Below are 25,619 nucleotides of genomic sequence, written 5' to 3' on the forward strand. Positions count from 1 at the left end.
ACCAGCCTTGCTTCAATTTTTCCAATTATTTATAATCATGTATTTTATCATTTATATTTTCCAATTAGAATGGCTCCATGAGCAGTAGTTTTCCTCACTACTGTAACTCTAGCATTTAGAGTGGTACCTGGCACATAGCAAATATTTAATAAATATTTGTTGACTAAATGAATCTGCCTTACAATAGCTTGACTCAGAGTGAGAATTTGTGGGGAACTCCACAAATTCATCCTGTATCCACTTGTGAGGACAATCAAACAGGCTTAACCAGTTTGTACTTTTAAAGAAACAGTTGTTCTTTAGAGAAGAATACAAGACTGTATCACTGGCTTTAAACTGCTTATCACCTGTTCTACCTTTGTTTCTTCTGAAGGTGGAACAGTGTTTCCCTAGACTGATTTCTACTTTTAAAAGCCTCCTTGTAAAAGGCTTTTAATCAAAACCCATCACTGATGAATTCTCCCTAACAGGACAAAGAAAAGGAAAGCTTTATGGTAGAGAATGAACTTTAAACCATGCTTCACCATTATCTTCTACTATTGGACTTCTTTGGCCTATACCTTTATCAAAACAAAGCTACATTTGGTAAGGTACAAAGCAACCACATGTAAAAAGTCCCTAACTGATGAATACATTCTATCCACAGATAGAATTTATTGGGCATTAAACATGTATTAGATGCTGAGGATATAATGGTGATTGAAAATAGATCCAGTCCTTGCCTTATGATACTTTTAGGGAAGAAAAATATCCTGACTCTGGGAATTCTGAATGTAGAAAAGTCATCACCACAAGACCAGAGAACAGTTGTGGCAACAGAAAGGAGAAAGGCTTATCTATGTTTCAGGAGCCATAGGTCTCTGCTGGAATAAGACTGAGAGGGGTGGTGGGGGGAGGGAGGGAGGAAGAGAGAGGGAGAAAGAGAGGGAAAGAGGGAGGCAAGGAGAGAGAGAGGGAGATTGAGATTGAATGTCTCTTTGATGAAGTTCACTTAATGAACAAATATAAGGACCCAAACTTTTCAGACTGTTCTGATTTGTGGGCTATAAACTCTACCATTGTGTTCACTTAACACCATAGGTGTGTGGTATTAATTTAGTTTATGTCACTTTTTTTTTTTAAAGCAACTCTTTACTCCTTCAAACTATAGTTATTAATATTTAAATATTACAGCTAATTTTTTCTTTTTTTTGAGACAGGGTCATGCTCTGTCATCCAGGCTGGAGCGTGACGGCATGAACACGGCTTACTGCAGCCTTGACTTCCTGGGCTTAAGCGATCCTCCCACCTCTGCCTCCGAAGCAGCTGGGACTAGAGGTGGGTGTGTGCCACCATGCTTGGCTAATTTTAAAATGTTTTTGTAGAGGTGGGGGCTAACTATGTTGCTCAGGCTGCTCTCAAACTCCTGGGTTCAAGTGATCCTCCTGCCTCGGCCTCCCAAATACACCTAAATTTTGTGCCACATTCCTCTACAACAAATTCCAAAGTTTTCCAGGCAAGTTTTCATATAAGATGGCAATGCAGGAAGTACTTCACCACAGGCAACAGTTATTTTACGAATAAATAAGTGATAAAGAGAAAGTACAAATTTAAATGACCTTTAATCAGTTTTTGTCTCTGTGTAAGAAACTAGATCAGTCACTTCATGTCACTAATACGTCCTTCCAAATCTATACTGATCCACCATGTACTTCACCTCTCTACATTGTAATTCCCTCATCCGTAAAATGGAGACAACAGTATTAATGGCCAGGTGCGATGGCTCACGCCTGGAATCCTAGAACTTTGGGAAGCCGAGTGGGCAGATCGCTTGAGGTTGGGAGTTCAAGACGAGCCTGGCCTACATGGTGAAACTCCGTCTCCACTCAAAATACAAAAATTAGCTGGGCATGGTGGTGGGTGCCTGTAATCCCAGCTACTTGGGAGGCTGAGGCAGAAGAATCACCTGAACCCAGAGGGCAGAGGTTGCAGTGAGCCAAGATTGTGCCACTGCACTCCAGCCTGGGTGACAGAGCGAGACTCAGTCTGAACAAAAACAGTATTTGTCACGTAGGGTCACTGTGAGAAGTAATTATATGTCAAGCAGCTTGAACAGTATATAGCACACTATTCATACTATTAGCCAGCTACTATTACACTAATAATTAGCATACTTTTATTAGATGTTAGTTCATAGCTACTTCCCAAGATAAAAAATATTAATAATTATGAACAATGCAAAGCTGTTTTCTGATCTAGAATCTATTTGCTTAAATTTTAATGAGTTAGAGTCATACATCCTACTAGTAACAACAGAAAGGTCAGTATAATCTGTATTACTCCGATAATATGGTCTTAAATTTGGTACTTCTTTTTTATTACCACCAAGAAGTAAACCTCATATTAGTACTCTCTTTCCAAAATTTTATTGGTTGTTATCCAATAACCCTATATAGAAAATTAACTTGTTTAATATTTATGAATGTATTTGACAAAGTGTTCATAATTGTAATTCATCAGAAAGGCACAGCACTCAAAATCAGACATTCCTTTGAAGCACTATTAATATTTTTAGCAGTCAAGGAGGGTTGACATATAACATACTTTAAACACTTTCCAGGCTGCAATTAGGTCAACTGTGATCTGTGGCAGTACTTCTCAAGTGGGGAATGTGGACCACCAGCAGCAGAATTACTTACGATGTGTGCCAAAAATGCATATTCCTGACCTCTGCTCCAGATATATTAAAACAAATACCTTTAGCTGTGAGGTGTAAGAATCTGTATTTTTGACAAACATTCTTCATGGTACCCACATTAAAATTCTAGAGTTAAGGCTGTATGGTTTAAAACAAACTGATCATTAATCAATGGTGAATGAACAAAATGGTGAATGAACAAAAAAGTTTTCATGAAGAAGTTCTAGTTTTGATTAAAAATTGCTCTGTAACCTACTTTAACAAAAATAGCTGGCCACCTAACCAAACTAGAGTCTGAGTTATAGTCATTTTCCATTATATAGGTTATCAATTGTATCACCGCCTCATTGGATTTCAAAGTTATCAGCCAACAACATAGAGCACTGCATGGCATGCCTTTGCAGTGCCATCCACTGAATAGTCTATTAAAAGCTATATTGCAAAATGTGACTTTTCAAAGACAAACAGCTAATTCATTTGGTAATCTAGAATCTGTCCTTATGTAAACAAAAGCATGAGAAAACAACAATTTTAGTCTATTTAATTTTGACCTTTCACAAACTAACCTTCAGTGATCTCCAAGTGTGATACCTCATTTTAGCAAGTCACTTTGTAACTACCTTATAAAATCATCTACTGTATTTACAGTAGAAATAGTACTGAAGTTATCACAGGTTACAGAATTTATTGGCTGTTATAGAAAACTCCAGTAGAGAAGTCCCTTACAGAGGGAAGAAGCAAGGAAAGCATTTATTCCCCTGAACAATTTATATATTTCTCTCCTCTGGGGAATATGGCATAGTTTATAATTCTCTTTTCATTTTGACTATCATTTAAACAAATCTTATGCTCAATATTAAAACTATGTATAATAGTCGCTAATGGCTTGCTGATTTGTAATGCATATTCTCTAGTACAATCTATATATTTGGATGTGATCAATTCTTCTGGTCTGAAGCAGGGTATAAACAAATACGTAGTATAAAAGGAAGGGCAGTCTGCTGGAATAACTGTGCTTATTCCAGGTCATCACTTATAGCCCTGCTGATGAATGGTGGCAATCAAAGCATTACTCTGATTGCCAGTCTTACAGTGATCAACTAAGCCACTAACTACTATCTGTATGGTTGCTTAAACACGTAATTCAGTTTACTGTCATTACATCTTAGTTTCTGCAAAAAGAGTCCTTTAAAGTACATTAAAGGAATGCCTTAGTATCACGATCCAGAGCATATTCCCAGAATTCTAGGGCTCTAAAGACGTGACTAAGGAACTGCTTGTGAGGTGGAGGGTGGGGTAGGGGCAAGAGGACAAGGGAGGACTTGGGCCACAAGAACAGCTCCACTTTTATCTCTTTAAGACATTGTATTACTTTATTCAGAAAAAAGAGAGACTTTTTCTAGAAAACGGGGAAAAGATCCCACAGATTCGAAAACTAAGGACATCTGCTTAAGGACAAGAATGACCAGAATCTTACCTCCTGCACATCTGAGTTACTAAGAACTAGTTGTAATGCCTCAAACACACTGTGCTATCTCATGTTCATGACAGTTAATTTTGCTTTAAATGTTCTCATGTCTCATCCACCATGCGAACTTTTTCAGAAATCTTTCTTTGTTCTAGGACAGACTTAACCATTTCCTCTTTAGTGGTCCCACTATACCACATTCATCTCTCCATTACAGGAATTATCATAAGGCATTACAAGTGTTTTCACTTATTTGTTCCTTCTCAAACGGTGTGGTAGATAAGATTTACAACAACATCCTCAAGGTAAATACAAAAGTCTTCTAGAGAATTTCTTATACTACTCACCAAAGTAAACTGACAGCATAAAGATATATTAATGCATATCTTATTTAAGACAGATCTTTGGTGTACTGGTTAACAATCCTCACATTAGGTATCACAGATACATAAATGTCTTGATGTTATCAGAGGTACTCAAAGATTCAGCTTAAGCACACGTGGCTGGGCATGTGGCTCACACCTGTAATTCCAGCACTTTTGAGAGGTCAAGGTGGGAGGATTGCTTGAGCCCAGGAGTTCCAGACCAGTCTGGGCAACATAGCGAGACCTTGTCTCTACAAAAAATTTAAAAATCAGCCAGGTATGGTGAAGCATGCCTGTAGTCCCAGCTATTCAGGAGGCTGAGGTGGGAGGATTGCTTGAGCCCAGGAGGTTGAGGCTGCAGTGAGCCGTGACTGCACCACTGCACTCCATTCTGGGAGACAGAGCAAGACCCTGTCTCTAATATTAAAAAAAGATTAAGTGCATTCATGAATATACTTTAAATAAAATCACAGTAATAAGTGAAGCTGAAAAGCTAACAACTACTATATTAGAGTTTCCTGTATGTGCTATAGTAGCATGTCCTATAACTGTAATTTTCCAACCTGATGGCCAAGATGATGATGTCTGACATTACTTGGGATGGCAATTACTAGAAATGGAAATGAAGCCAAGGCCCCACTTGAAAGACTATAATGAGTCACAGTTGAAAAGAACAAAGAGAAGCTCATTTCAGGCCAGGGTAACAGCAAGTGCAAACTCTACTGCAGGAAAGGGAGTGGTGTATCAAGGGAAAATGTTAGAATGAGCTAGAGAAAAATATTTTGAGGTCAGACAGAGAGGCAGTCAATGCCACATGAAACCTTGTAGACCATGGTAAAGAGTCTGAATATTAGTTAAGCAGCAGAAAGCCACTGGAGTCTTAAGCATGGCTGTGATTTGACGTAATTTATAATATTAAAAAAGACCTCTGGTTTCTATTTGGACAATGGATTTCACACAGGCAGCCACAGAATTAGGAAGAGAAGTTAGGAAACAATTGGTTGATATGACTAGTAGACTGATGAAATAGATGAATAATCTGTAGGAAAGAACTAGAGTAATAAAGTTGAGTATCATCAGCATATAAATTATATTTAAAGCCTTGGGGTCAGATTACTTGGGAAGCAAATGCAAACAGAGAAGGCCCAGGACATAGCCTTGAAATATCACATTTATCTTCTGGAGACTTCCAGCTCTGGCCATGAGAGAGTAACAATGGCCAGACTTAACTCCCACAGGAAACAACTAGAAAACTGGCAAAATACATGACATTGTGTTTAGATATTAAACAATAAGCAGCACAAGACTGTGATCCCTGTGAGAAGGAAAATGAATGAACTAAACCCTACCACTAAACTGGCTTTCTGCCTGGAGAAAATATCTGGACTTTGGGTGCAGCCTTGCTAGACTGATGAGACAAAGATCAAAGTCCAGGGAGGTAGAACTAGAAAAGAGAGATTCATTAAAATAAAACAAAAAAAACTTCAAAACTTCTCAAGGTAGTTTTCTTGAGTCTTTGATGAGCACAGGCCATGAATATGCAGAATGAAACTTCACAAAGCTAGGCCAAAACAACTAGGGAGTTGTAGGCTGAACAATGCTCAGAGCTCATGCAGGTAGGAGATGATCAAACTGACCGAGAGGGAGGTGTCTCCTCAAGATCACCTGTGATGTACAGTGGAGGCCCTAGAGGGTCATGCCTTGGAAATAAGTTGAACTAGCTCTAGAATGAAGACAACTTTACACTTGTCCTAGCAAAGCTTAAAAACAAAGTTTAAAAGTATAAAATAGATCCACAAGTAACTTGACTAACTTAAACCCAACACTCTTTACAGGAAGATAGCAATAACAAAAAAATCAAAGACCTAGGAATATAACATTCACAAGGTCCACCTTCAAATAAAGAATTATAAAACACACCCAGAAGTAGGACAATATGATCCATAACCAGTAGAAAAATAAGTCAACAGAAAAAGATACAGAGATGATGGAACTCGCACATAAGGATATTAAGCCAGCTATTTTAATGGCGTATTAAAGGATAAACATGAACATAATGTGGAGAGAAATGAAAGATACAAAAACAACTTCTAAAGATAAAACATACAATATTGAAATAGAAGTTTCACTGAGTGGGATTAATAGTATATTATTTCAGAAAAAAGATAAGTAAACGTGAATACATACTAATAGAATTTATCCACAATGAAGTATAGAGAGAAAAAAAGACTGAAAACAAAATGAACATAATCTTAGTGACCCGTGGAATAGTATCAAAGAGTCTAACATATATGTAACTGGAGGCACAGAAAAGGTAGTAGAGAGAGAGAAAAAATAGTTAATTGAAATAATAGCCAAAACTTTTCCAAATTTAATGAAAAGTATAAACCTAAGGGTCCAAGAAGATCAATGAACCCCAAAGCAGGATAAACACACACATTACAGACCCCATATACAGCATTGGTCCCATAAGATTATAAAAGAGCTGAAAAATTCCTCTCACCGCCTAATGGCATTGTAGTGTCATAGTTTAATGAATTACTCATGTTTGTGGTGATGCTGATGTAAACAAACCTACCACACTGCTAGTCCTATAAAACCTTACTCTAAAAACCTTACTCCCCAAAACCCTTACCAAAGCATTTAATAATCAAAATGCTAGAAACCAGTGATAAAAAGGAAACTGTACAAGAAGCCAGAGAAAAAGATACTCTATATACATGAAGATAAGAAAGCTCACATATTTCTTAGAAACAATGCAACCCAGAAGACAATATAATTCTATATCTAGTGAAAATATCCACTCAAAATGAAGGTGAAATAAAAACACTTTCATACAAACAAAATCTGAAAAAAAAAAATCATCATCAACAGGGCTGTGTAAGAAGTGTTAATGGAAGTTCTTAAAGTGGAAGAAAAATAATACCAGATAGAAACTTGAATTCTCCACAAAGGAACAAAAAATGTCAGAAATAGTAAACATGTAAATATAAAATACTTTCTCAATTTCTGACTTCTGTAAAAGATAAACGAATGTTTAAGCAAAAATAATACAAATGTATTGTGAAATTTATAACATGTGGTAGAAAAAGACCCGACAACAATACCACAAAGGACAGGCAGGACGGGAATGGAAGTACAGTCATGCTTTGCTTAACTAAGATACATTAGGAGAAAAGTGTTGTTAGGCAATTTTGTCATTGTGTGAACATCATAGAGTGTAATTACACAAACCTAGATGGTATTAGCCTACTACATATCTAGGACATGTGGTACAGCCTATTGTTCCTAGGCTACAAACCTGTATAGCATGTTACTACACTCAATATTATAGAAGATTGTAGTACAATGGTAAATATTTGTCTATCTAAACACTAAGGTATAGTCAAAATACCATATAAAAGATTAAAAATGGTGCACCTGTATAGGTACTTACCATGAATGGAGCTTGTGGAACTGGAAGTTGCCCTGGGTAAGTCAGTGAGTGAGTGGTGAGTGAAATGTGAAGGCCTGGGACATTAGCGTACACTACTGTGGACTTTATAAACATTGTATACATAGACTACACTAAATGTATTTAAAAATTTTATGTCTTCAATAAATTAACCTTATCTTACTGTAACCTTTTCACTTTATAAACTTGAAGACACAAACATACACGTTAGCCTATGCCTACAGAGGGTCAAGATCATCAATATCACTGTCTTCCACCTCCAATCTAGAAAGTCTTCAAGGGCAATAACACGAATGGAGCTGTCATCTCCTGTGATAACTATACACTATACACTGAAATACCTCCTGAAGGACCTGCCTGAGGCTGTTTTACAGTTCACTTTCTTTTAATAAGTAGAACACTCCAAAATAATGATAAAAAGTAAAGTATTAAAAATACACAAACCAGGCATGCAGTCAATTATTATTGTTGTCAAGCATTTAGGTACTGTACATGTCCTAAACTTTTCTAGGACTAGCAGTGTGGCAGGTTTGTTCACATCAGCATCACCACAAACATGTGAGTAATGCATTACACTGTGACACTACGATGTCATTAGGTGGTGAGAGGAATTTTTCGCTCTATTATAATCTTACGGGACCACTGCTGTATATAGGGTCTGTAATTCACTGAAATGTCATTATGTGATGCATGACTGCCCATAGTTGTAAGGTTTTTGTGACATATGTGAAGTGGTATAATATTATTTGAAGGGAGATTATGCTAAGCTAAAGATGTATCTTGAAAACAAACAGTAGAGATAAAGTAAGGAGCTACAAATACTAAATCCAAAGGAAGGAAGAATAAAAGTAAAAAGGGAACAAAAAAGTGATCAGACAAATAGAAAACAAATAGCAAAATGGTAGGTTTAAACCCAATCATATGGCTGTGATATTAATAATTACATTAAATGTAAATTGTCTAATCAATTAAAAGAGATTGTTAGACTTGTTAAAAACAAGACTTGACTAACATGCTAACTGCAAGAAATCCACTTTAAATATAAAATGTTTGGTTAAGAGTAGTAAAGAATGTATATATACCATATAAAGATTAAGCATAAGAAAGCTGGAATGGCTATAATAAAACCAGAGAAAATGTTTCAGACAAGGTGATATGACCAGTGATAAAAGGATTCATTTCATGGTGACAAAGGGGTTGATTCATTAAGAAGACATATTGATTCTTAGTTTAAATGCAACTGAGTGGAAATTTCAACACTCCTTTTCAGTAATTGATAAGTAGAAAGAAAATCAGTAAGGATATTGAACAACGTGATCAAACAAAAAGGATACTTCATAAACATAGACATATCAATTCATCCAGGAGACACAGAATACTAAATTTTTATTTGCCCCAAAACAGAACTTCAAAATACATAAAATAAAAACTGACATAACTGAAAGAAGAAATAGTTATCTATACAAGTTGATATGGTTTGGCTATGTCCTCACCCAAATCTCCTCTGGAATTGTAATCCCCAAGAGTCAGTGAAGGGACCTGGTGGGAGGTGACTGGATCATGAGGGCAGATTTCCCCCCATGCTATTCTTGTGATGGTGAGTGAGTTCTAATGAGATCTGACAATTTAAAAGTATGTGGCACTTCCCCCTTCGTGCCCACGCTCTCTCTCTCTCTCTGTCTCCTGCTGCCATGTAAGATATGCCTTGCTTCCCCTTCACCTTCTGCCACGATTGTTAAGTTTCCAGAAGCCTCCCCAGCCATGCGGAACTGTAAGTCAATTAAATCTATTTTCTTCATAAATTACTCAGTCTCAGGTAGTTCTTGAAAGCAGGTGAAAATCGACTCTACACAAGCGTAGTTAAGAATTTGAATCTTCTCTCAGCAATTTATAGTTCAAATAGATTAAAAAATCAGTAAAGATGCAGAAGACTTGAACACTATCAATCAATTTGACTTAATAGACATTCATAGCATATTTCACAGTAGAAAAACACACATTATTTTTAAGAAATTTGTTAGAGTAGGATCCACCAGCAGTGGAGACAGAAGAGTGACTACTGAGTTCAGAGAAAAACTAGGAAAGTACAATATAAAGGGAGCCAACAGATAAAGTGAATTTAAAAGTACAGCATATATGAACTCTGTTGAAAGAAGAAAAGCTAAGAAAGGTGAAAGAGAAAATGGTGCAGAGAATTTGGCAACATACTGGTAACTGACTATCTGAACAGAGCCGCTTCAGTGGACGAGCAGGCTAAAAGCCATATTGGAATGTATTGGGAAGTGAATGTAAGTGGAAATTGCAATGAGACTGCAACATAGTCAAGATGCTTGGTTGCAAAAGGGGATAGAGAAATGGGGTGGTAGCTAAAGAAGGATACTGTGCTCAAAAGAAGTTTGCTATTTTTGATGACATTTATTAGAACATATATGTTGAGTAAATGATCCACTATAGAAAAAGTTGATGACACGGGTTAGAGTGGCAAAATTAATGGAGTCAGTTCCTTGAAGAGTGAGGAGGTGGGATCCAAAGCACATGAGGAATTTCCTCAATCAAGAAAAAAATTCCACCAGTAATATAACTTAACATTTGCAAAAAAGAGCTTTAAACATGCTTATAAAAGGTTAAATTATCCCACCTTAGTAAACAGATTATATAAATATTTATAGAATGGGCAGGGATGGTTTTGTGTTCTTTTCCTAAATGGCTACAGACTGCTTTGATTTTCTAGTGTTTTTTCTTGCCTCTTTCCTCATACTCCTCTACATGAAATCTGCATTGCTGCTTCTAATTTGCTGTAGTTACTTCCAGAGTAAGTTCTTCTATAGAACTCTTAAGGTCATAAAAGAAAATCAAACAATCAAATGTATTATGCAAAGAATATTAACTTTATAGATGGCAATAAGGTATTAAGAAGCTCTGAGCTAAAGATGGCTATACATCTTTACTACAAAAAAAGTACATGAATTGTATGATAGTCCTTATCTATAGGCCTTTCTCTTTAACTCTGAAGATCATAAATTTGTTTTGGTAGTTCACACCTTTCAAAAGACTGATATTAGATAAATGAGGAAATTTAATAATCTCTAAATTTAAGATAAGCATAAGAAAATACTCCACAAAATGAAAGTATACCCAGTTGGAAAATTAAATTGAAAATCAAAGTGATTATTTATTATTTATTTGAGACAGAGACTCACTCTGTCACCCAGGCTGGAGTGCAATATTGCAATCTTGGCTCACTGCAACCTCCACCTCCCGGGTTCGAGTGATTCTCTTGCCTCAGCCTCCCAAATAGCTGGGATTACAGGCCCACACCACCACGCCCAGCTAATTTTTGTATTTTTTAGTAGAGATGGGGTTTCGCCATGTTGGCCAGGCTGGTCTCGAGCTCCTGAGCTCAAGTGATCCGCCCACCCCCAGCTTCCCAAAGTGCTGGGATTCTAGGTACGAGCCAGCATGCCTGGCCAAAATGACATATTTAAAAAATAGTTAAGGACTAAAGAATTCAGGCAGTTCATTCCTTTACAGGCTAAAATAAAAAAAAAAAAATGCCCAACCTCATTTGTAAAACACAGAAACATAAATGTATACAAATCAATACCATTACTCATTTGATAAATAGACAATTTTTAAGTAAATAATAATAGTGGGTGGTATTTAACATACACAGAAATGGATGTACTTTCACATACTATTGACAGCACTATAAACTATTTGGAAATCAGGCAGTATACAATATAACCTTTTGAATTCCACTTACAGAAATTTATTTTAGGGAAATAATTGTAGATATGTACAAAGATAAGAGGTGTAAGTGATTACAACAACAAAAATTAAAGTGGAAAGGCATGACAATAGAAAAAGATTTGTAAAAAGGTTATGATAAGCAGCTCATTGGAATATGTGGTTATTTATGATGATATAAAGAGAATATGTGACAATAACAAAGTGCTATTTTCATCACAGTATTGTAATAATGGCATTTGCAAAAATGTCATAATATATATTGAACAGAAAAGGTTATAAAGAGTATACATAAAATCTTATTTTGGAAAAAATTTATGTATATGCAAAGGTTATACGAAGAGTAATATAACAAATGATATTTCTTATTTTTACCTGCATTTCAACATTTTCTGTAGAGATATTTTTTATAAGAAAAAATTGGTTACATATATTCAAAAATAGCAAGTGAGAAAAAGAGGTCTGAAAAACTTCTACCAGAAAGTGCGTATGAATATCTATTAATGTTTTTACATACAAATTAGGCAATATAGCACCTCTGTCTATTTAAGATATATTGCTTAAGCTTAGTGTGATACTAAAAATGGAAGTCAGGTTGGGTAGTGGGAAAGAGCAATAGTGCATGAGGGTATATAAAGGGACTTTTTGCTCAAGTAAAAGACTCTATTAAAAAAATCCTGAACAGGAAGCCAATGAAATAGTCTTTATCCTAGTTGTACTCTCAATTGCAATTTATTTGCTCAGAAGATGGAGGTTTTTGTTGGATGTGTGTTTGCGTCTGTGTTAAGAGATTAAAACTCAATATTATGGTTTATAAAAGAAAAACAATAATACATGTTATCGAATGGATAATATTTTCCATTTGAGGGCCATACTTGCCTTTGGGTTGTTTGCATCAAACAGACCAGTTGAAAGTCCAATCAGCAAGGAATTCTTGTTTTTATTTTTTGGTGGTAAATGCGAGTAAGATCGAAATGCAAAGGATTCTTCTGGTGAACACTGAACTGATTGAACTTGAGGGACTAAGTTCAAGTGTTCAGAATGAACCACCTTATGGAAAAATGGTTCTGGTTGCACAGACTTATCTACATCACATTTAGAGTGCTGAGAATCACTGGTTCCAGGCTCTGTGGTAGAAAGGAGAGATTATGTGGTAAGTTTATACAGTACTTAAAGTTCTAAATGATATTGATAAGGCACAGTATGTAACACAAATTCTAGCAAAAACCCCACATATCAGGAAAATAAAATCAAAATATGTGTGTCAGTATATTACCTTCTGAATAATCTTTAACAGGATACAATGTTTTATCTTCAGAGAGTTGATTTAATTTGTTATGTACTTTCATTATATTGAAAGTTCTACAATACAGACACAAGGCTGTAATCCCAGCACCTCAGGAGGCCAAGGTGGGAGGATCACTTGAGGCCAGGAGTTTGAAACCAGCCTGAGCAACTAAGTGAGACTCTCTCTCCACAAAAAATAAAATAAAATTGGCCAAGGTGGAGGATTGCTTGAGGCCAGGAGTTTGAAACTAGCCTGAGCAACTAAGTGAGACTACGTCTCCACAAAAAACAAAATTAGCTGGGTGTAGTAGCGCATGCCTATAGTCCCAGCTACTCTGGAGGATGAGGTGAGGGTTGTTTGAGCCCAGGAGTTCAAGGCTGCAGTGAGTTATAATCGCGCCACTGCACTCCAGCCTGGGCAACACAGTGAGACCCTGTCTCTCAAGAAAAACAAACAAAATGAAAAAAAAAAAATAGACATAAATCCAAAGAAATGTGAAAAAATACACCATTTAGATACATATTTAGTTCCAGTTTATCTTTGTTCCTATAGGTTAGATGAAAAAAATTATTTTTTCTTTTCTTTTTAAGAAATAGGTCTTGGTCTATTGCCCAGGCTGGAGTGCAGTCCTGGCCTCAAGCAATCCTCTCACCTCAGTCTCCTGAGTGGATGGGACTACAGGCATGCCACCATGCCTGGCTAATTTAAAAAAATTTTTGTAGAGATGGAGTAGCGCTATGTTGTCCAGGCTGGTCTCAAACTTCTGGCCTCAAGTGATCCTCCCACCACAGCCTCCCAAAGTGCTGGGATTACAGGTGTAAGCCATTACACCCAGCCTACCTTTCTTATATTTTAACTAATACTATTTTAAAAAGAAAACAATTTATTTAATGTCCTTAGTATACTGGCTTAGCTTTGGCAAGTAATTCTTTTCATTTTTAATATTCAATAAAAATAACTGACCAAAAACTTTCACTGCCATGTTGCCATACAATCCAGGCTTATTAATGTAGTCCAGTGTGCTATGCCTATTATATTTTTTAAATGATTGAGATGACTGATAAGGAATGCTTTCTTATTTACATATTACTCAAATAAAACAGGTTGATGTTAATAATCATTAACATCTTCCAGAAAGTAATTAGACTAATGCAATGATGCTTACCTATATGAATGTCACTAAGTTGGTCCACAGTACTCGAGACTCCATCTTCAGAAACTTCATTTTCCTGAATGGTGATCCTATCTGCCGACCTGCCACAGATGGGTACACCAATTAAAAACACATACACGCAGTTTACCAGAAATAAAAGTGCTCTAAAATACAGGAAATGGAACACAAGTTCACTAGCACTCTTTGATCCCTCTTCCAAGTATTTTTCTCACTTTCATATATACTTTCTCACATAAGTACAATGTATTTTTCACCCTGTTCAAATCCTCACCAAATAGTAATCATTCACAGCAACCAGGCTCACCACGTTTTATAACAATGGTTCTCAAAGTACAGTCCCCAGACAATGGCATAGTAAAGAAACTGGTTAGAAATACAAATTCTCAGCCTCACCCTTGACCCGTGAATCAGAAACTTTGGGGGATAACGCCCGGCAATTAGTTGGGAAAAGTCCCGAAGTCATTCTAATACATGTTAATGTTTGAGAACCACTACTTTAAAGGATGGGAATGCCCCTTAAGAGTGGAGAATATAAAACAATTACAATATATTAATACCATGGAATATCATGCAGCTGTTAAAAAATGAAGCAGAGATCTATATAAACTGATTAGAACAGGCAAGATATACTGTTAAGTAAACAAAGTGATTCACAGACCCATTTGTATTAAATAGTGTTAGGTTTTGAAAAAATGGTTTGTAGCACAGAAAAATAGAATAAGATTCACAAAAATATTTTAACCCTCAAAGGGAAGGGATTAAGATTGAGGAAAAAAAAATAAAAAAGAACTCACAATTTTTATCTCTATATGCTTGGGAATTAAATTCATGCATTTTTTTAAACAAAAATTTAAAGACTAGAAGAATATATTCCAAAAGTGCCAGTAATTTATCTCTGGGAGTTAGCTTATAGGTAAATTTTTATTTTCTAAATACTTTTAAATCGGTTTCAAATTTTATTTTATTTTTTTAATTTATTTATTTTTTTTGAGACGGAGTCTTGCTCTGTTGCCCAGGCTGAAGTGCAGTGGCACAATCTCGGCTCACTGCAACCTCCGCCTCCTGGGTTCACTCTATTCTCCTGCCTCAGCCTCCTGAGTAGCTGGGACTACAGGCACCCGCCACCATGCCTGGCTAATTTTTTGTATTTTTAGTAGAGACAAGGTTTCATCGTGTTAGCCAGGATGGTCTCGATCTCCTGACCTCGGGATCCGCCCGCCTCGGCCTCCCAAAGTGCTGGGATTACAGGCATGAGCCACTGCGCCCGGCCTGTTTCAAATTTTAAATAATTTTCTACTTTCTCATTTTCAGATTTTCAACCATTTTCTGTTTTTATTTTATTTTATTTATTTTTGAGAGAGTCTCACTCTGCCACCCAGGCTGGAGTGCAGTCGCACAATCTTGGCTCACTGCCGCCTCCTCCTCCCAGGTTCAAGCAATTCTCATGACTTAGCTTCCCAAGTAGCTAGGGTGACAGGCACATGCCACTGCACCCAGCTAATTTTTGTATTTTTCAGTAGAGACGGGGTTTTGCCATGTTGGCCAGGTTGGTCTCAAACTCCTGACCTCAGGTGATCCACCCGCCTCGGCCTCCCAAAGTGCTGGGATTACAGGCGTAAGCCACCATGTCCAGCCTTTGTTTTTTATTTTTTAAGCTTATATATATATTTATTTTAAGAGACAGGGTCTTGCTCTGTTGCCCAGTCTGGAGTGCAGTGGCATAATCATGGCTCACCTCACTGCAGCCTTGATCTCCTGTGCTCATGTGATCCTCCCACCTCAGTCTCCCAAGTAGCTGGGATTACAGGCACATGCAACCATGCCTGGCTTTTTTTTTATTTCTGTAGAGGTGGGGTCTTGCTATGTTGCCCAGGCTGTATCAAACTCCTGGCCTCAAACAACTCTCCCACCTTGGCTTCCCAAAGTGCTGGGATTACAGGCATGAGCCACTTTTCCCAGTCAAGCAACATATTTATTCATTCAAAACATAATGCCCCTTGGTTCCTCAAAAAGGTAAACTGAACTACCATATGATGCCACAATTCCACTCCAAGGTATATACCCAAAGGAACTGAAAGCAAAGACTCAAACAGATACTGTGTGTCAATGTTCTTTGCAGCACTCTTCCAATAGCCAGACGGTGGAAACAACCTATGTGCCCATCAACTGATGAATTATAAAAATATATGGGATATATATATATATATATATATATATATAAAATGGAATATTATTCAGTCATAAAAAGAAATGAACTGGCATATCCTACAACATGGATGAAAAACTAAAAACAGTATGTTAAGTAAAAGAAGCCAGAAACAAAAGGCTATATACTATATGATTCTGTAAGAAATTTCCAGTATTGCTAAATCCACAGAGACAGAAAGCAGATTAGTGGCTGCCAGAGGTCGGTGGGGAGAAAAAAAAGGGGGGATGATTGCTTAACAGATAGAGAGGTGGGTGATGAAAATGTTCTGGAACTATATAGTGGTGATGGTTGTATACCACTGTGCATTTCTAAATGTAATTGACTTGTACAATTTTAAATGGTGAATTTTATGTTATGTGAATTTTATTCCAATAAAAAAGTAAAGTTCCTTTCAGGACTCCTAACTACTCGAATTCCAGTTGCCTTTCCTATTATTAGTTTGGTGCACACCTTACCAGATTTTTCCTTTAAATTTTCATGCTAATCTAATCTATGGAGATGATTTTTTCATTCAATACTATTTTATTCCATTAATCAATGTTTTAGACATATTTCCATATTAATAAAGAGTCCCATTTATTCTTTTAGGTGCTGTATTATATTCCATAATGCTTTAGAGTTGACCTTTCAACAACATGGGTCTGAACTTCATGCATCTACTTAGATGCAAATTTTTTTTCAACCAAATGTGGATTGAAAATACTGTATTCGTGGGATGCAAACCCGTGTATACAGAGGGCTGGCTTTTCATATACATGGGTTCCACAGAACCCACTGTGGGACTTGAGTATATGTAGATTTTGGTATACGAAGGATACTGGAACCAATCCCTCAGATATACTAAAGGATGGCTGTATACAGAAACACAGCAATATTTTTAGCTATCTCCTTATTAATGATTATTTAGACTGTTTCAAATTATTTGCTGTGACTCTCCTGGAATGAATATTCCTGCATTTGCTTCTTTGTGCTCATGTATGAAGCATCTGGAGAGTAGATACCAAAAGTAAAAGAGGTATATAATAGGATGTGCACATTTAAAACGTTAACAAAACTGTCAAATGGATCTCTAAACTGGCTCTACCATTTCATATACGTATTTGCAGTCCATCAAAGAACCATAGTCCCAATCCCTCACACACATTTGATATATCGTTTTTCTTTCCCATTGCTTCATGTTATTTTATGGAAAAACAATCAGTGGAAAATACATCTTTTCCATTGATGTGGAAAAGGACTCTTGCCCTGCCTTTTACTCACTCTTTTTTGAGGAGGAGTAAGTATCTGACTAGCAGTGACATTCATAGGACCCTAGTTCTCCACTAAGTTAGTCTATCAAACACTTATCGTCTGTCATTTTATCGATGCCCTATAACTCCTAAAGTATCATACTGTTGTATTTACCATCTGGGTTTCTTCCTTCATGAATAGCCTATTCATCGCCTTTCCCCATTTTTCCCTTGGACTTTTGTCTTTTTCTTATTAATTTATACACATTCTTTATAAATTCTGGATATTAATTGTTATGTTAGATTGCCTCCTTTAAAAATTTTTTATTTAGGTCTTTAATCAATCTGGTATTGTTTTGTTGAATGATTTCAGAAATGGAAATGATTATTTTATTTTTTCCAAATTGTGACTGATTTGTCCCAAAAGCATGTATTAAATAGGTTACCTTTTTATGTTGATTAGAAATCTTTACCATTTATTAAATTTCCATACACACATATCAAACATTGGTTTTCTCTTATTCCTATAATATATAAAAATGATTTAAAAAATAGAAGACACTGTCTCTGCCTTTAAGGAACTTTTTTTTTTTTTTTTTTTTTTGACAGAGTCTCACTCTGTCACCTAGGCTGGAGTGCAGTGGCGCAATCTTGGCTCACCGCAACCTCTACCATGGGTTCAAGTGATTCTCATGCCTCAGCCACACAGGTAGCTGGAATGACAGGCATGCACACAACCACACCTGGCTAATTTATTTGTATTTTTAGTAGGAACAGGGTTTCGCCACATTGGCCACGCTGGTCTCGAACTCCTGGCCTCAAGAGATCTGCCTACCTCAGCCTCTCAAAGTGCTGGGATTACAGGTGTAAGCCACTGGGCACATACTGCTAAGCAAAAGGGGCCAATCTAAAGACTGCATACTATATAACTAGATGACATTCTGGAAAAGGCAAAACTATGGAGACAATAAAAAGATCAGTGGCTGCCAGGGATTGTGGGGTGCAAAGAAGACAGGATAAACAGGTGAAGCACAGAGGATTGTACAGTATCATAGGAATAACAGTGTAATGTGAATCCATGTCATTATACATTTGTCAAAACTTGTAGAATGTACCAAATAGTGAACCCTAATGTAAATTATAAACTTTAAGTTAATAGCAATGTGTCAATATTGGCTCATCAGTTGTAACAAATAAAATACATTAATGCAAGATGTTAAAAATATCACTTGCCAGGAATAAGAAAAAAAAAATTGTTGGGGGTGGGGAGTGAGAGGTATCTAGTAAGTCTATAATTTTTGCTCATTTTTTTGTAAACTAAAATTGCTCACAGAAATCTATTAGTTAAAAAAAACCAATAAAGCCAATACAGCAAAAGACTAAAAAGAATATACAAATAAAATAAAAATGACAACAAAATTCAACTATTATATCAAAGATATAGCATACTTCTGTAAATTAACTAGATATTTAAACACAAAAATTTCAGATTGAATCACGAACCATATCAGAAACATAATTAAAATAAAATAATTCAGAAAAGCTGAAAACAGAAGGATGAGCCAATGCAGATTGGGCAAATATAAATAAAAAGATAAAACTTAGTCAAAAAATATTAAGCAAGACTAAAACAATGATATTTTATAATGCTATAATGTGTAATTTGCCACAAGAGTATTATACTTGTGAATATCTATGCACCAAATAACTTAGGATCAACATTCATTAGATAAAAATCACTTGAAATATAAAACGAAATAAATGGAAACACACTAGTAGGAAGAAGCCTTCACTCATTTCAATGAAGTGAATAAAAATTGTTAAGTATATAGAAAACCTAAATAAAAAACCTGATAACCGATACATAACAATGCCAAAATATTTTATAATTTATTAATTAAAAGTATGTACTAGCTTACTATAGACAAACCAATAGACTAGGAAAAAATGCATACAAACAGACTCAAATCTATAAACCATGATAAATTCCACAGATTTACATGTAAAAAAATCAAATATTTAAATGTATAAAGCATCAAATAAAAGTCCTAGAATGCTAGCCAGGCACAGTCTCATGCCAGTAATCCCAGCTCTTTGGGAGGCCAAGGCAGGAGGATTGTTTCAGGCCAGGAGTTTGAGATCAACCTGGGCACCAAAATTAGACTCTGTCTCTACCAAAATAAAAAAAAAAGAAAGAAAAAAAATGATACTAGAAAAACTGAAAAAAAATTTGGTAACCTTAGAAAGAACAAGGCTGTTCTGAGTAACTATCAAAGCTCAGATAAATATGATAACAATAAAAGATAAACAAAAATAAACTATATACTTCAGCATGGCAAAACCACACACACGCACACACAAAACATTAATGACCAGCAAAGAAAAAATAGTTGCAATTCATGTAACCACCAGGGCAACTATCTCTCACTTTTAAGAGTTTTTACTAATTTATAAAAGACCAACGACTAAATTTAAAAAAAAGGGGGACCAAAGATATAAAGAGACAATTCACAGACAAGGAAGTTCAAATGAAACTTATACATTTGAAAAGATGTGCTTACCTACCATAAGAGCTAGACAAACTAACAGCCCAAACAGATATACTATTTTTTACCTTGTTAGATTGGAAAAACTCAAAAAGTTTGATGAGAAAAGTTTAGCAAGGCTGTGCAGAAAATGGGGTTCAGACATTCTTTCTGAAAGTGTAAACTAGTAAAACCTCCAGGAGAACAATAACCAAATTACAAATGCAATTTATAAAAATGCAGTTGACCAAGCAATTATACTTATTACAGATATATACACACACGAAAGTCACTTTATATAAAAAGTTATTGATTGCAGCATCATTTGTAATGTCAATCAATGTCCAGCAGGTAGGAAACTTGTTGAGTTGTGGTATTCCACATAATGGAATACTAACTAGCTATAAAATAAGAAAAAAAGAAAGCCCTTTATGTACTATTATTTAAAAAATTTCCCAGATTATTAACCAAAAATAAACAAGGTGGAAAAATCTGTGTACACTATACTAACAAACGTAGTTAACTGTAAGGAGGAAGACAATATATTTATTTTTGCTTAAGCATATACTAGAAATATATGAAAGAAGACAAGAATGGATGGGGACAGATGTAAGCAAGACTTTTTACTGCATATCATCATACTTTATTTAATTAATTAATTAATTTATTTATTTATTTGAGATGGAGAGTCTGTTGCCCAGGCTGGCATGCAGTGGTGCCATCTCAGCTCACTGCAACCTCCACCTCCCAGGTTCAAGTGATTCTCCTGCCTCAGCCTCCTGAGTAGCTGGGATTACAGGCACCCGCCGCCATGCCTGGCTCATTTTTGTAGAGATGGGGTTTCGCCATGTTGGCCAGGTTGGTCTCGAACTCCTGTCCTCAGGTGATCCACCCTCCTCGGCCTCCCAAAGTACTGGGAATACAGGTGTGAGCCACCGTGCCTGGCCCACTTTATTTTTTTTGAGACAGAGTCTTGCTCTGTAGCCCAGGCTGGAGTGCAGTGGCACGATCTTGGCTCACTGCAAACTCTGCCTCCTGGATTCAAGCGATTCTTGTGCCTCAGCCTCTCAAGTAGCTGGGACTATAGGCACGTGCCACCATGCCTGGCTAATTTTTGTATTTTTAGTAGAGACAGAGTTTTGCCATGTTGGCCAGGCTGGTCTGGAACTCCTGCCCTCAAGTGATCTGCCCACCTCAGTCTCCCAAATTGCTGGGATTACAGGTGTGAGCCACTGTGCCCGGCCTCTTCAAATATTTTATATACTTGTTTATTTCTGAACCATATGAATATCTATTAAAATTAAATTACTTTTATAAGGTATTACAATATTAGGATATTATGTTGCAATATTAGCTTATTATAGTATTTTCTTAAAAGTTATTACAAAAGGGACCTGGGTTTTAAAATGTAAGGAAAAGATGTACATACTGAGTTTCCTTTGTTTGTTTTTCCTCACTAATCCACACATCAGTAATAGTGCATGGCAAGCTCTCATCTTTGTTTGTTCCACTTGGCTCTTGTAGAATTTCTGTTTCCAAATCATCAGGTTCTGCAAAGGATAAACATAACGAGAAACATCTCAAAGCAAAATTTGTCAAGAGAATATTGCATAAACTTTCTATAAATTATTGCTACCTAGTTTTAGGGTAATATATTCATTAAAACAGAAAAATTAAATATTTTCTCTATAGGGTTTAACTTTTATTATTAAGTCTTTAGTTCAGTTATTTCTGAAATGACAGACTACTTCTTTTGCCTTTTACTGTAATAAAAATGCTCAAAGGTAATATGGTATACTCTATATTTTTCACCATTATGTAAAATTTTCTCTTCAATTAAAATTTTAGTAATATGTAAATTCATTTAGGGAAGGTATAAAAACAGTTTAAAGAATAAAGATATTTGTGGTTAGAACTATGGAAGAATAGACTGTGATATTACTGATTAGTGACTAAAATAAAATCTCAATCTTCAAAATCTGTCTTTTAATAGTCAAAAAAGAAAAACTATTACCTGGACTTTCACAACGATATTGAGAACATAATTGAATGGCACTAAAAATCTATTTTCTTAGACCCTCAAATAATCTTTTTTTTTTGAGACAGGGTTTCACTCCCATCGCCCAGGCTGGAGTGCAGTGGTGTGCTCTTGGCTCACTACAACGTGCACCTCCCGGGCTCAAGTGATCCTCCTGCCTCAGCCTCCTGAGTAGCTGGGACTATAGGCACACACTACCACATCAGGCTAATTTTTGTATTTTTAGTAGAGATGGGGCTTCACCATGTTGGCCAGGCTGGTCTGAAACTCCTGACCTCAAGTGATCCACCTGCCTCAGCCTCTCAAAGTGCTGGGATTACAGGTGTGAGCCACCACGCTTGGCCTTACCCTCAGTTAACATCAAGATGTTACCTCTGTTTTCTGGCAGTGGCTCCTTTTTCACATGGCTAATATTTTCCAAAAGTGAATAGCGATGAGAAGAGTATTTGTTAACTTCTCTTTTTCCTTTCCAATTAAGATTATCAATAATATCCTGTTTAAGCCAACACTATCCCTCTTACTTCCCCTGGAATACAGACATACTTCTCTATTTTTAAAGCTTCCAATTATCTGTCTTATTTGGAAAGACAACTGATATTGTACTAATCTTTAAGTTTTTATCTTTTATTCAAATGATTATTTTGGTCATTCATTCAAAGTAAGCACTTGGGGGCAAAATCCTTGTTTATTTTTTAATGAATAATTCTGTTTCCTAGTACTTTAAGTTGTATCATTATCAACTTATTCTATAAACTTGACTTATGACTGCATTACCTGCAAAGCCTAGAATATTTATTCTCTGGTCTATCAACTCCTGCACTAGGCTATACAGCTTCCATAGTATGCCTAACACTATTTTCTTTTCTTTTTTAAAGAAAAGGCATAAGATACTGTTTTAGTTCAGGCTACTATAACAGAATATCACAGACTGGGTGGTGTAAACAATAGAAACTTATTTCTCAGAGTTCTGGAGGCTGAAGGATCCAATGTCAGGGTGCCAGCATGGTTGGTTCTAGAGGGCCCTCTTCCTGTTTTGCAGATAACCTTTTCCTCCTTGTATCCTTATGTGGTAGAAAGCAGAAAGCTCTCTGGCCTATTCTTGTAAGGGCACCAATCCCATTCATGAGGGCGCCACTCTCATAACCTAATTACTTTGCAAAGACTCCACTTCCAATATCATTACATCAGGGATTAGATTTCAACATATGATTTTTTTGGGGGGTAGGGAGGGGAACAAATTTTCATTCCATAATGATACTAGTAACTATGCTTCTAATGAATAAGATTATTTAAGTTATTGTGGTGAATTAAGGATGGTCACATGTTGCAGGGTTTCTGGCTTTCCTCTCAACTAGAGGGAGCTCTGTTTCTCCTAGTCTTTAATTTCAGCTGGCATGGTGATTCCCTTGAGTAATGGAAGACAGTGAAAGTGATGCTATGCCAGTTCCAGGCTGAGCCTTTAAGAGAACTGGGAACTTCTATTTGACATCTGGAAGCCCGAGCCATCATGAAAATAGTTTATTCTTAAAGACCACATTGCAATGCCATGAGACTAAAATGAAGGAGAGGGACCTGGATAAGCCCTGCCAATATGCCAGGCATGGGAGTGACGTCATTTTGCGTCTTCCAAAAAAGCCCAGCTGACGGCTGAATACCACTGAGCAATATCAGTTGATGCTACATGGAGCAGAAGAACCTCCAAATTCCTGACTCAAAAAATTGTGAGATAACATAAAATAAAAATAAAAATTGTTTTTTATTTTGGAGACAAGTTCGCACTCTGTCACCCAGACTGGAGTGCAGTGGCATGCTCATGGCTCACTGCAGCCTCAAACTCTCGGGCTCAAGTGATTCTCCCACCTCAGCCTCCCTAGCAGCTGGGATTACAGGCATGCACCACCACATGTGGCTAATTTTCATATCTTCAGTAGAGATGGGGTATTGCCATGTTGCCCAGGCTGGTCTTGAACTCCTGGGCTCAAGCGATCTGCCAGCCTTGGCTTCCCAAAGTGCCGGGATTACAGGTGTGAGCCACTGAGCCTGGCCTAAAATTGTTATTTTAAGCTACTAAGTTTTAGGAGTAATTTGTTTTGCAGCAATAGATAATTGAAGCAGAATTACATATCCAGAAGCAAGGAGCTGATGTAAAAGCCTATGTGCAATGGCTTTAGGACTGCGGAGCAGGCAGAAATTGGAAGGGCTTCAATGACATTGTTGGTGAGAGACTGGCAAGTGAAAAACAGTTACTGGAGGCTGAAGAAAAGGAGATTCTTGCTCTACAATGGCTGAAAATTTGGTAACTGCAATAATATGGAAGATAGTAACTGTACTTTTTGGATCCAGTGGTCTAGCTAAGGAGTTATCAAAGCAGAACATTCAAAGTGACAGCTGCTTCTAATAACTTCTGATAAAGAACAAGAAACTAGAGATTAATTGAAGAAAAAAGTTTAGCTTATGAGCAGAATTTAGAAGAGATACAGAGAGCCCAGGATGATTCCTTCTAGGCAACAAATGCTTCTCAAAGGAAGACATGGCCTCAAGACAAAGACTAAATTTAGGACAGTAGGGTGTGGCCTCAGGACAAAGATGAAGTCAAGGTTGTGCACATAAGATCTGTTATGGCACAGAAAGATTCAAAGGCATGTCTTGCAGACCCTCTTTGCTAGACAAAGAATTTCTAAGAACTCAACAGCACTGTCTTACAGTATCCTTATAGATAACTGAAGGTAGAAAAGAGTCTGTCTCAGAAACATGAGTGGCTTTTGTTAACCACAGTGAGTATCAATAATATTCACATAAACCCACAAAATTATTTAGAAACTCTGCTTGTGGAAGCACTATAATCTCAGACTGAAGGGGACAAACATAGTTCAAAAGAGAAGAGCCCTTAAGCACACCAAGCTTTGGTGCAAGGAAGCAGGCTGACAATGCTATTTCTGGTTGGATTTTAGAATTTCTAGGGACCAATGACTGCTATCTGCTTCCCATCTTCCTTGTTTTTGAAAAGGTGTCCCAAAGGTTGTTTCACCATTGTATTTTGTACATATGGAAAACAACTTTTTTTTTTTTTTTTTACTCACAGGTCTTCAGATTGAGAATAACTATACTCGAAGACCAGTAGATGAGAAAATCCATCTGCACTGAGGCCTGACTTTGTTATCATATTAAACTCTGAGCTAATGTCATAATGAGATGAAGCTTTCAGAAGGTGTGAGTGTATTTTGCATATGGGAGGAATGAAAATAATTTTTGGTCAGAGGGCAGACTATGGTAGATTTAGGACAGATGCAAATTCTTTGACGCCCTTCCCATTGAGAGGTGGGTTCTGTTTCCCCTCCCTTTGAATCCAGGTTGGGCTGTGACTGCTTTGACTAATAGAGTATGGCAGAAATGACACTGTGCTAGTTCTGAGATCAGCTTTTAAGAGTACAAGCTGCTTTCACCT

At 36.6% G+C, this 25,619-nt stretch overlaps 1 protein-coding gene across 14 annotated transcripts in view; it reads right to left on the minus strand.

The window, feature by feature from the left end:
• NEK1 (NIMA related kinase 1) overlaps positions 1–25,619 on the minus strand; it is a 223,970-nt gene that overhangs the window by 18,502 nt on the left and 179,849 nt on the right. For all 14 annotated transcript variants that reach the window (XM_063723724.1, XM_024245861.3, XM_054554703.2 and 11 more), the window contains 3 exons: positions 21,566–21,686; positions 14,165–14,253; positions 12,591–12,838 (listed from right to left, as the gene is read on the minus strand). In XM_063723724.1, coding sequence (XP_063579794.1) covers positions 12,591–12,838; positions 14,165–14,253; positions 21,566–21,686 — 458 coding nt within the window. The remainder of the gene's footprint in view (positions 1–12,590; positions 12,839–14,164; positions 14,254–21,565; positions 21,687–25,619) is intronic.

The sequence above is a fragment of the Pongo abelii genome, chromosome 3 (genome assembly GCF_028885655.2).
Source record: "Pongo abelii isolate AG06213 chromosome 3, NHGRI_mPonAbe1-v2.0_pri, whole genome shotgun sequence".
Lineage (NCBI taxonomy): Eukaryota > Metazoa > Chordata > Mammalia > Primates > Hominidae > Pongo > Pongo abelii.